General features: G+C 41.4%; 1 protein-coding gene across 2 annotated transcripts in view; it reads left to right on the top strand.

Moving 5' to 3' along the window:
- Positions 1–522: 522 nt before the first annotated feature.
- The window catches only part of Dcaf10 (DDB1 and CUL4 associated factor 10), a 42,897-nt gene continuing 31,767 nt past the window's right edge, over positions 523–11,652 (top strand). Inside the window, exons 1-2 of one of the 2 annotated variants that reach the window (XM_076935041.1) lie at positions 523–1,287; positions 8,542–8,655. In XM_076935041.1, coding sequence (XP_076791156.1) covers positions 737–1,287; positions 8,542–8,655 — 665 coding nt within the window. In that variant the 5' untranslated portion in view covers positions 523–736. The remainder of the gene's footprint in view (positions 1,288–8,541; positions 8,656–11,652) is intronic. The other variant, XM_034503866.2, reaches the window with a different exon arrangement.

Below are 11,652 nucleotides of genomic sequence, written 5' to 3'. Positions count from 1 at the left end.
CGTGCTGGGCAGACACATTATGAGTATGACGAACAGTGAGCTCTTGCTTTGTGGATTTGAATTGCTTCAGCTCTCCAGCTCCCCCTCAATTATTCCTAGGTGCATGTATGTTCTTTTTCCAGGGAAGAGAAAACTCTGACCTTGATAAAGATTTACCTTACTGTGCAGCAACCAAGATTTGGGCAGATATTTATAACACCAATAGGTTGTTCCTTTAGTCCTTTAGGTCCTGTACAGTCCAATGCTCTTTAAATTCAACTGTTCTTGAATCTTTAGACTTCTAGGCTGAGTAGGCAGTGTGCCAAGAGATTTACTGTGTGACCTACATATAATACAATAATCATCCTCCCCACCTCCCACCTCCCTTGCCCAATCTCAGTGTAAGGACAACAGCAGGTAATCCGACCCAGTCTCATCGGACTGGTCCGGCACACAGCCAGCCAGTGCTCACTGACAGCTGAGGGTCGGCTCTCCGCTGCTTGTAGTCAGGTCCTGTGCGTCCTACATTGCACACAGAGGGCAAGTGACTCCTGACTTCACAGTCCTCTGAGGTTGTGGCGCACACAGCGGTGGTGTCCCTACTTTTACGTCCCCGACGGAGGGCAGCCTAGCAGCGGCGCGGGTTTCCCAGCCGGCGGGTTTAAGGCGCGACACCCGGAAGTGGCGGCTGGAGCGGGAGCGCTGAGTTGTCGGGCGGCGGGACAGTGGCCCGGAATAGGGGGCGGGGGCGTTGGTCATGTTTCCCTTCGGGCCCCACAGCCCGGGCGGGGACGGGGCGGCTGGAGCTGAGGAGCCGCCGCCTCTCGGAGGGCCGGCGGCAGTTTCCAGACCGCCCTCTACAACTCCACGGCCGGCGTCTCCACAGCGAGGAGCTAACGAGGCCTCTCCCCCGCCGGCCGCCGGGAGCCCTCGCCTCCCGGGCGGTCCCGCAGTGTCCCCGGCCGAGCGCGCCGGAGAGCTCGCGGCCCCCGGAGCCCTGGAGTTGTCCGCAGCCGCGTCGCAGGCAGAGCTGTCACCCTCCTCCTCGCCGCGCAGACGCTCGAGGCCAGACTGTAGGGCCGGCAGTCGGAGCCGGCAGGGCCTCGGCGCCGGCCTGGGTGGCCCTGGTGCCAGACTGTTCGGGTGGCTGAGAGAGCGAAGCCTCGGTCGCGGGCTGTTCGTGGACCCGGCTCGGGACAATTTCCGCACGATGACTAACCTGTATGGTTCCATCCATCCCGCAGACTCAGTGTACCTCAGCACCCGCACCCACGGTGCTGTCTTCAACCTTGAGTACTCGCCGGACGGGTAAGCTCCTACACCCCAGCTGACTCCCTCCGGTCAGGGTGGCTGCAGCTGCTGGCCTTCGTGCCCCTGGTTCTTTCAGAAGCACATTGTCTCGCCTATGAGCCCTGTCCTGGACTTTTGAGGTAGGCAGGCCCCCTTCGGGGTCCTGGAGGCTCGGTGAAAGAGAAATTCTTTTAAGTCGTCACTGCAGGTCTGTCAGAGCCAGTACACAACTAGGGCGTTCTGGTACACCGTAGGCGCTCAGCAGCTTTCTTTAAACAAATGCCCATCGTTTCACTGTTATCCTCTGTTGGCTTTGTACTGATCTGAGTTCATGTTAAAGGTAGAAAGCTTGCAAGAATCTTTGGACCTTGTGCCAGATCCTGCCATGAGGAGACAAATGAAAGCTTTAGAAAGCTACTAAGACTGCAGAAATACGTTTCTCAGCGTTTGGGCCATTTGTGGGATAGACTGCATGCTTAGACTGATAAGATGTTTGCTCTTGGTTTACTTCAAGCTATAGGGAATTTTCAAACTATCCCAGGTCTATTTAGTACCCTATCTTGTGAGTGCACAAGTTTAACAACAATCAGAGAAAAATACCGCTTGTGGCTCCACCATAAGATGACATAATTAATAGCATTCTTATCACATCTGGCCTCTGGGTTACTAGTTTTGCTTAGTTAATGCATCCATTCATTCAATTCCTCATTTACCAGATGCTCTTGTAACTCTCGGTAGGTTGCAAATGTACGGCTAACCGTGGTGAGTAAAACTAGTTAATGCCACACTCCTTTTACTGAGCCTGACCTCTGTTCAACTGGATATTAAATTCTAAGTAATGCACAGCTACAAATTGAGATGAAAGCTTGAAGCCTGTTGATCTAGGGTATTTAAGGTACTTACCTTGAGAAAGTGACACTTGAATCAAGATCAGAAAAAAAATTGCAGGAGATAAAGCTATCAAGATTTCTGGGTCAAGAATAGAAGTATTTCATATGACTATGAACTTATGCTGAAGGGTCATTAGCATATCATGTTAGAGGAAATGGAAATGATGAAATGAAACATCTCAAAGAAGAAAGACCTAAAATATGCTGAGAAAAAAGTAAGGGAACCAATACTGAGCAAATAGGACCTGTTCTAAATTATTGACGGAATGCTTCTTCCTAATTATACCTGGTTCGAGGCTCTCTGGGGCTGGAGTTTTAGCGGTGGGTGCAGACTTGACTGTCTAAGAAAACTGATGAGCAGAGAAACTTGAGTAAGCTGAAGCTTATTCATGGAACCTTTCTCTTTTATGCTGTATTCTTAAAGCTTTCTCCTCTCCCCCAGTTCTGTCTGTGCCTCTCTTCTCTGTAGTTCAAGCTCTCTTTTATCAGACTCCCAATTTATACTTTCAGAGCTGAAGAAGTAGTTGTGTGCATTCTCTAGGAGTACATTTCTTAAAATCAGTGATTCTAGAATTAATTATGAAAAATTTAATTCAGACTGCCCAGAGCTATTAGAAATGAGGGATACATTGCACATGGTTCTTTTTTTTTTTTTTTTAAGATTTGTTTATTTATTTATTTAATGTATGTGAGTACACTGTAGCTGTCTTCAGACACACCAGAAGAAGACATTAGATCCCATCACAGATGGTTGTGAGTCACCATGTGGTTGCTGGGAATTGAACTCAAGACCTCTGGAAGAGCAGTCAGTGTTCTTAACCACTGAGCCATCTCTCCAGCTCTTGCACATAGTTCTTAAATACAACTGCATTCTCCCAGAGAAATTTATTTATTCATTTTTTTTGTTTTGTTGGTTCCCCCTCCCCCCAGACAGGGTTTCTCTGTGTAGCCCTGGCTGTCCTGGAACTCACTCTGTAGACCAGGCTGGCCTTGAACTCAGAGATCCACCTGCCTCTGCCTCCCAAGTGCTGGGATTAAAGGCGTGTGCCACCACTGCCTGGCCCAGAAGCATTTCTTTTAAAAAAGTAATTATTTTGGTATTCGGCCAGTGAAATGGCTCAGCAAGTCAAGGTACTTGCTGTACAAGCCTGGTGACCTGAGTTCTGACCCCTGGAACCCATGTAAAGGTAAAGGCAAGAACTAACTTAGTACTAAGTTGTCTTCTGGCCTGCACAAGTACCCATATATGTCATGCACGCACACACACACACACACACACACACACCCCAATAATAATTTAAGAGACTTTAATAAGTATATGCATTATATTTTCAAGAAAGCAAAAGAAAGATTAGATAATTTTCTTCTAAACTAGTAGAGAAAAAGTATGAAATAAGGGGAAAAATTACAGAAAGAAGAATGTGATTCTCAGTGGGTAAAGGGCTTGCTGTGCAACGAGGACCTGATTTTTGATTCTTTGCACCCATGAAAAGGCTGGGTGTGTGCTGTCTCATATCCCTAGCTCAGCACCTAGTGAAAAGAGAGAGGCTGATCCCAGGGGCTCACTGAGTAGCTATTCCAGCCCAAACAGTGAATTCCATGTTCAGTTAGAGACCCTATTCCAAAAAAGTAAAATAGAGAGGCTGGAGAGACAGCTCAGTGGTTAAGTGCACTTGCTGTTCTTGCAGGGACCTGGGCGGCAGCACCTACGCAGCAGCTCATATGGGACCCATCATGTACATATGTGGTACATATATATACAGGCAAAGCATAGACACCCACACTGAATAAGTAAATCTTAAAAAATAAGGTAGAGAGCAATAGAGGAAGACACTGGTCTATACACACACACAGACACACACACACACACACAGACACACACACACATGCAAAAGTAAGAAAGGGACAGAATAAAAACTGTTGATGATAGTTGATATTGTTCAGTGGTAAAGCATTTGCCTAACATGTGGGTTTAATCTCAGTACCCCCACACACAAACAAAGAAAAAACATGGTTAAGCTGCCAGGAGGCTGACGGTAGGAGCAACACTTGGGTCCATTAGCTTGAAACAGGCTTCGACAATATATCAGGACTATATGTATATTAAAAATATTATAAAACAACTGGTAAACTATATTAAAAGGAGAATAAAATAGGCTTGAAGAGGGGAAAAGTGACTAAGTTACATCATAATGATGAGAACTCACCTCTACCTGGAAACTTGAATGGGTATTTACATAAAGATTAAGCAAGTATTAGATTTAAAATATAACAGTGTTTGACACTTCTGGGAGAAAACAGCAAATTTATCACCAAAAGGGAAAATTTAATATACATAGTATACCTCTGTTAATTAGACAGACCTAAACAGAAGAATACATAAGGTAAGACCAAAATCACCATTTTTTTTTTCAGTATCACTTAAGATCTTTAAAGGCAAGTACATGGCAAGCACTCTGTACTGCCATGACATTCAGGCACTACACACTAATCCAGCTATACGAGAGGTTAGAATATTGGTTCATTGCTAGTGCGTGAAGTTCCCCAGATCTGTCGTCATTGCAATGCTTCAACACTTTCCTTGACATTCCTAGAGTTACCCATTATATTATATTAGCAATTATAGAATTAAGAACTAGCATAGTGAGAGGCTGTTAACAAAAATCTATTTAGAGAATTATAACCCTGCATCTATTCTAATTGATCCTCCCCCACATATAGTATGTTCATATGTGCCTCCTATACACCTGAGGGTAGAGCTGTGTCTTAGGGTCTGTATACCAACACCACCACCAAAAAGCAAGTTTGGGAGGAAAAGGTATATTTGGCTTGCACTTCCAGATCATAGTCCATCATTGGAGGAAGTCAGGACAGGAACCCAAGCAGGGCAAGAACCTGGAGACAGGAGCTGATGCAGAGGCTGTGAAGGGTGCTGTTTATGGCTTACTTCACTTGTTATGCTCAGCCTGCTTTCTTATAGAACCCAGGACCATCTGCCCAGGGATGGCACCACCATGGGTTGGGCCGTCCCCTCATTGATCAGTAATTGAGAAAATGCCTTACAGCTGGATCTCATGGAGGCACTTCCTTAACTGAGGCTTAACTGATGACTCTAGCTTTTCACATGGATGGTGGGCATTCAAGCTCAGGCACTCATACTTGGACAGCTGAGCCATCTTCTCAGTACCTATTTTGTTTTTAAAGCTAGCATCTCACTCTGAATTTTTAAATTAGTAAAACAGAGTCAGTAAGATAGTTCAATGGGTTAGTTGTCATTAAGCCTCACAACCTGAGAGTGATCTCCAGAGTCCACGCGCTGGGAAGAGAGAACTGACTCCTTCTAATGGGTCTCTGACCTCTACATGTGCACTGTGGCACACATGTGCCACAAACATGATTGCATGCATAAGTAGGTAAAATACATGTAAAATTATGGAGTGAAAATTTAATGAGCAAACTATCACAAGGGAAAAGTTAACATTATTTACAGATAATATAGAAGTAAATCTGAAGAAAGCAAAATGGTAGGAAATACAGCTTAAGGGTTTGGTTTGGTTACATTTATTATATGTGTGTGTGGAGGGTCAGAGTGCAATTTGCAGAAGTTAGTTCTCTCCTTACACCAGGTATCCGAACTCAGGTCACTAGGCTCAGCCCCAAGCACTGTTATCTACTGAGCTATCTTACTGACCTGAAAATAAAGGTTTTTTAACTTTATTTTGTTTTGATTTTTTTTTTTCTAGACAGGGTTTCTCTGTGTTGCCCTGGCTGTCCTAGAACTAATTGTAGACCAGGCTTGGCCTTCAACTCAAATCCACCTGCCTCTGCCTCCTAAATGCTGGGATTAAAGGTGTGCTCCACTATCACCTGATTTTGGAAATAAAGTTTTTAAAATGTAGAAATTAATAAAATTTGAAAATAGAAATATTCAACATGGAGAAAAGTATGTCTTTGAAATAATTTATAATAATGAAGACATATGGCATTGATCAGGAGGCTACACAAACAGAATTACGGATGAAAGGGGGAGCATTTATCAATACTCCTTAACCAGATATGGTACATACAAGAGGTAAATAGTTTAACTTCCCAGAAATAGTAGATGAAGTGCATTGACAACCTTCCAATAGAGAATAATCAGAAAAGTTATAGAAAATATGTAATAGTTAATGTGAAGTATAAAAGGCTTTACTTTTGAAGGGATTGTAAAATTAGCAGAATAATGAAGAAATTACAGGCCCAAAATCTCGAGAGGTGGGCTCTGCATTTGAAGGTACTTTGCTCTGAGAGGCAGCAGCAGAGAGGCTAAGAGGGTTTGTAGTGGACCCACAGCATAGCGTGAATGGAATGAAATATATTAGAGTTTAAAATCTGACAAGGAGATGGGCTTGGGTGAAACTGTATAAGAATATACCCTAGGACTAAGGCTTGATCAGAGGTAGTTTCCATAGCAGTACAGCCAGTGTCAAATCATCTCATTCCCTAGTAGATTAAGAAGTTCCCAGCCAGGTATTGGCTTACTCTTATAATCCCAGCATTTGGGAAATTGAGACAGGAGGATCAATGAGACTTCAAGACCAGCCTTGCCTAGTAAATTCTAGACCAACAGAGGCTACAGAATGAAACTTTTGTCTCAAAACTTAAAAAAAAAGGTGTGGAGGTGTTGTGGGGGGTGGGGATGTCCAGGGCTGTAGGTTAGAAAATGAGTTACAAAAATTCAACTCAGAATTTTTTCATTAAATTTGCTTGCTATAATCCAGTGCTTTAAATTATCCTTGGTGTGTGTGTGTGTTTTCATGTTGGGAAATGTGCATGTATGTAGGGGCCAGAGGTCGTTGAGTGTCTCTTTTCAATTTCTTGTACCCTGTTTTTCTCTTAATTTGGAACTCACAATTTCAGGTAGATTAGCGAGTGAGAAAGCCCCTGAGATATCCCTGTCTCCTTCTTCAGTGCTAAGACAGTGACAGAGCTCAGACCCTCATGCTTACATGGCAAGCATTTAATTAATGGAACTGGTTACCCAGCCCCTAATTAGATATATAATTGTTAAGTGAGGTAGTGTCGTGGCCCGAGCAAAATGTTGAGGCCCGGACTGCCCCGCACTTGGCGGCCACTGTATCCCGGCCCAAGCTGCCGCTCCGGCCCTCGGGTCAGGGGTTCAGCAAGAGAGAGAGTGAGGACGGACTCGAAGAATGGAGACCAGACAGAGTGTGATTCAAGCCCGTTTATTCTTCAGTCTCTCTTTCTAGTCCAAGTCCCAAGTCTAGCTGTACTCTCTAAAGAGTATATCTGCCTCTGCCTTTTATATGTCTCACTTCTAAGCCACGCCTCTAAGTTACACCTTTAATCATGCCCTTAGGTCTTGTCTCTAAATCTGATCTCTAGGTCACACTCTTAAGTCACACACCTTTAATCCCATACACCTTTAATCTCACACACCCAAGGAAAGTCCTGGGTATCCAAAGCAAGATGTTATCAGAGTGTGCTCAGCTGTTGTAGGCTATTGTAATCCAAGTCTCATGTCAGGGTATATGGCTCAAGATGGCTGCAAAGCTGATAGCAGCTTTCTGCTAAAAGTCCGCCCCCAACAAGGTAGGAGGCTCCAGCCCCCTTTGTGGTCCGTGTGTGCCTGTATGAATTGATGTGCAGCTGCCTGACGAAGGCCACATGAAAGCTCTGCAATCCCCTAGAACTACCATGTTGGTACTGGGAACTGAACTTGGATCCTCTTCAAGAGCAGTAAACTGCTAAGATCTGCAGAGGCATAATGTGTTTTTAGAGCAAGCACACTAGTGTAAGTTGCACTACAATGTAACTGTTGTAACTTTTATGTTTGATTATATTTGTTAATCTTTACTGAGTCTAATTTGTAGGTAAACTTTATTGTAAGTATTTTTAGGAGGGAGACAGTATGTATAGGATTCCTTATTGTTTGGAGTTTCAGACATCTACTTGGAGTTTGAGATATTTCCCCCATTATGGACAATTATGATGTTCCATGGTTTATACATTCCTCATTCTCTCATGTATACTCTCTCCTTTTTACAGTGAAGCATATCTTTATATGTTTCTCAGTATTCATTAATAATTATTTCATTCTACTAAATCCCAGAAAATATTGCTGAGTCAAACAGTTAACATGTTTACATTTCTGGTAGACACTAGAGGTGCTGCTTGAACATGAGTGGTGTCAGCTCGCACACTTGTGTATGTGGTGAGAACTGCACTGTCCAGAACTGCCAACATGGAGAGTGCCAACCTTCTGATATCTGCTACTGACATAAAAACCTGGATAAAAAAAGTTTATAGTAGGTATAATTATAAACAAGTGAACCAGAGAGCGTTGGAGAAGTAACCAGAGAAATGTGTTCTTTCCTTTCAGGTCAGTGCTGACAGTTGCTTGTGAACAGACTGAAGTTCTGCTTTTTGACCCTATATCTTCAAAGCACATAAAAACCCTTTCTGAAGCACATGAAGATTGTGTGAATAATATCAGGTGAGTGTGTTGGTAAATTAGTAAACCTTTAGTGTGACTCAGAATCTGGTTCTCCAGTTAGTGAAAATATGTCATGCATTATCCAGTTGTAAAACTTACCATATAATTATAAATTTTACTGTTAATGATTTTTGGATTGAAGTCTTTCTGCAATATGTTGTTCACGTCCATGTGATTTCTTCTTTTCTCTGTGTGTCAAGGTCATCATTATGAACCTTAGCCATGTACTGTACACATTGGCTTCAAATCTCTCATGTCGTACCTCACCCACAGCCACATTATTGATGCATACAGAACATCCTTGTAACATCCTTGGATACTTGCTCCTTCCTATTGAATGATTTGGGAAGGAAGGTACAGTTGAATGATTTGGCGGATTAATATGCAATCATTAAAATGATGACTGAAGAGACTATATAAAACCGTAGACAAGTGTTTAGGATTATGTAAGTTAAAGTCATACAAATTATACAAGTAGAAATGATAAAGAAGAACTCTTTATCTTGTTTTTAACTCTTAGCAGCAGTTTAGAGTGGGTAATTTACCATTTTCTATTTTCTAACATATGAAATTATGAATATAAAAATATGAAGTTATGTTAGTTTTATAGTTATTACTCTCAGTGTTACCTAAAAAAAGAAATGTGAAAATTACTTATATTTTAGGTAGTGTGGTGCACCTCTACTGACCCACACACGCAGAAACCGAGAATTAATAGTACAAAGTTACAGACAGGTTCCAAAGCAAGCATCCAGAGAGGGCAGGCTGATATCTGGACAGGGCCGGAACCATGGGGTCCTGGTCTTTCACTCTAGTACTGATACCTGGTAGTTATGGTCCTATTAGTTAAAAAGATCAGAGCACCGAGAATTTTGTGTAAAGAAAAAGCCCAAATCACCACAGAAAGCCAGTGCTTTAATTGAAATGTCTGTTTCATTTTTGAAAGGCTGAAAAAAGGAAAGGTTGTTTTGCTCCCTGGGCTATAGGTTTTAGCTAATTAAGACACAGCCTCATGGGCTGGAGAGATGGTTCAGAGGTTAAGAGCTCTTCCAGAGGTCCTGAGTTCAATTCCCAGCAACTACATGGTGGCTTACAACCATCTGTAATGGGATCCAATGCTCTCTTCTGGTGTGTCTGAAGACAGCAAGAGTGTTCTCACAATCAATCAATCAATCAATCAATCAATAAATCTTTAAAAGATACAGCATCATGACAGGAATTGAGTGAAGGCACTTGTGTGTAAGTGTGTATATGTGTCATTTCCAACATTATCATAAAACTTGAGCCCTGAAATATTATTATAAACCCCAGTAATAGACTAGGGGCTCAGATGACCAAGTAGAGGCAATTTAAAAACTCTTAAATAGGAAGAAAAAAAAGTTTACTTCTCTCACTCAAGCCTATCACCAAAATTTCAACATTCATGAAGACATCTAATATTAATACAACAAATTCAAATCACCAGAACAGGGATTTCTCTGGATGAAATTAACTTTATGGAGTAAGTAGTCCAACAAAGACTTTATTTTTAAAAATAAATTATTTATTTTTTTTTTGACTAGGTAATACATGCACGTGGTACAAAATTCAAAGGTACAAAAGGGTAAACAGTGAAAAGTAAGTCTATTTCCACCTCTGTCGCCTAGCCACCCAGTTTCTCTCCCCAGAGGCAACCACTATTATTAATTTGCTATCTTTTTTTGAGATAGTTTATGCATGTACAAGCATATAAATACACACATACACACAAATACCCCACATATACTTTTATATAAATGGTAGCATTCTACACGGACTATTATATGCCTGACCTTTTTAACTGAACATATTTAGAGATCATTTCATATTAGTATCCATGGGATGATCTTACTCTTTTTAATGGCTGCATAGTATTCCATTGATTGGGAGAAACTTTAAAACATTTTTTAGGATATTTAAAGAGGTAAAGAATGCTCCCTTAAAAAGAACAAAGAATATAAGTTCGAAGAGGTGAAAAGAAAACAGATTTATATAGTAAAGAACTAACTTGAACATATGGAAATTAAAAATGTTGGTATATAAAATGTATTTTAAAGGGAGTAGTTAGGGCTTACTTAGCATGTGCAAGGACCTGGGTTGGATCCTACAACATTTCTGAGGAAGACAAAAAGAGGCTGACACTTAAAAGGGTATAGTTCCAATTTGTGGATGTAGTGTAATTGAGAGAATTCTTGCTTAGCATACATGAAGCCTTGTATTTAATGGTACCTACAATTGGATGTGTCAACTCAGGCCTGTAATCTGAGCACTTGGGAGGGAAACAGGAAGACTGGGAAGAATTCAAGATAATCTTTGGCTATATGCTGAGTTGGAGGTCAGCCTGGGCTACATGAGACCCTGTCTTAAAAACAAAAAATTAATAGTAGTAGTAGTAATAATAATAATAATAATAATAATAATAACATTAATAATAAAAATTTTTAAAAATAGGCAAAAAGATTAAATTTAATTGATCAGATGAACTTTACTTTTTTAACACTAATTAGTGAAATGAAAGTTGGAAAATAATATCAAAATATATACCCATTATATACAAAAAGGATTAAAAAGTATGAGTATATAGTTAAAATACAGGATTAACTAAAATATATAAAGAATCGCGAGCTGGGCGGTGGTGGCGCATGCCTTTAATCCTAGCACTTGGGAGGCAGAGGCAGGCGGATTTCTGAGTTTGAGGCCAGCCTGGTCTACAGAGTGAGTTCCAGGACAGCCAGGGCTATACAGAGAAACCCTGTCTTGAAAAACAAGCAAACAAACAAAAAACACCAGCCTGTCCCTCAAGTGGAATGTTATTCCAAAATTAATTAATTAGTTGTAAATGATAAGTTGCAGAGATTTCTGGGAAATCAACTTGATAATTGTTCATACTATCTAGTAATGAAGGAGAGCTACTTATATTCAGACTATGAAACAGGTTCAAGGTGGATCTATATCTGGACAGATTGTGGTAAAACTCAA

The sequence above is a fragment of the Arvicanthis niloticus genome, chromosome 5, assembly GCF_011762505.2.
Source record: "Arvicanthis niloticus isolate mArvNil1 chromosome 5, mArvNil1.pat.X, whole genome shotgun sequence".
In the NCBI taxonomy this organism is placed as follows: Eukaryota; Metazoa; Chordata; class Mammalia; order Rodentia; family Muridae; genus Arvicanthis; species Arvicanthis niloticus.
Note: the sequence above shows the minus strand (reverse complement) of the source record. Positions and strands in the feature narration are given on the sequence as shown.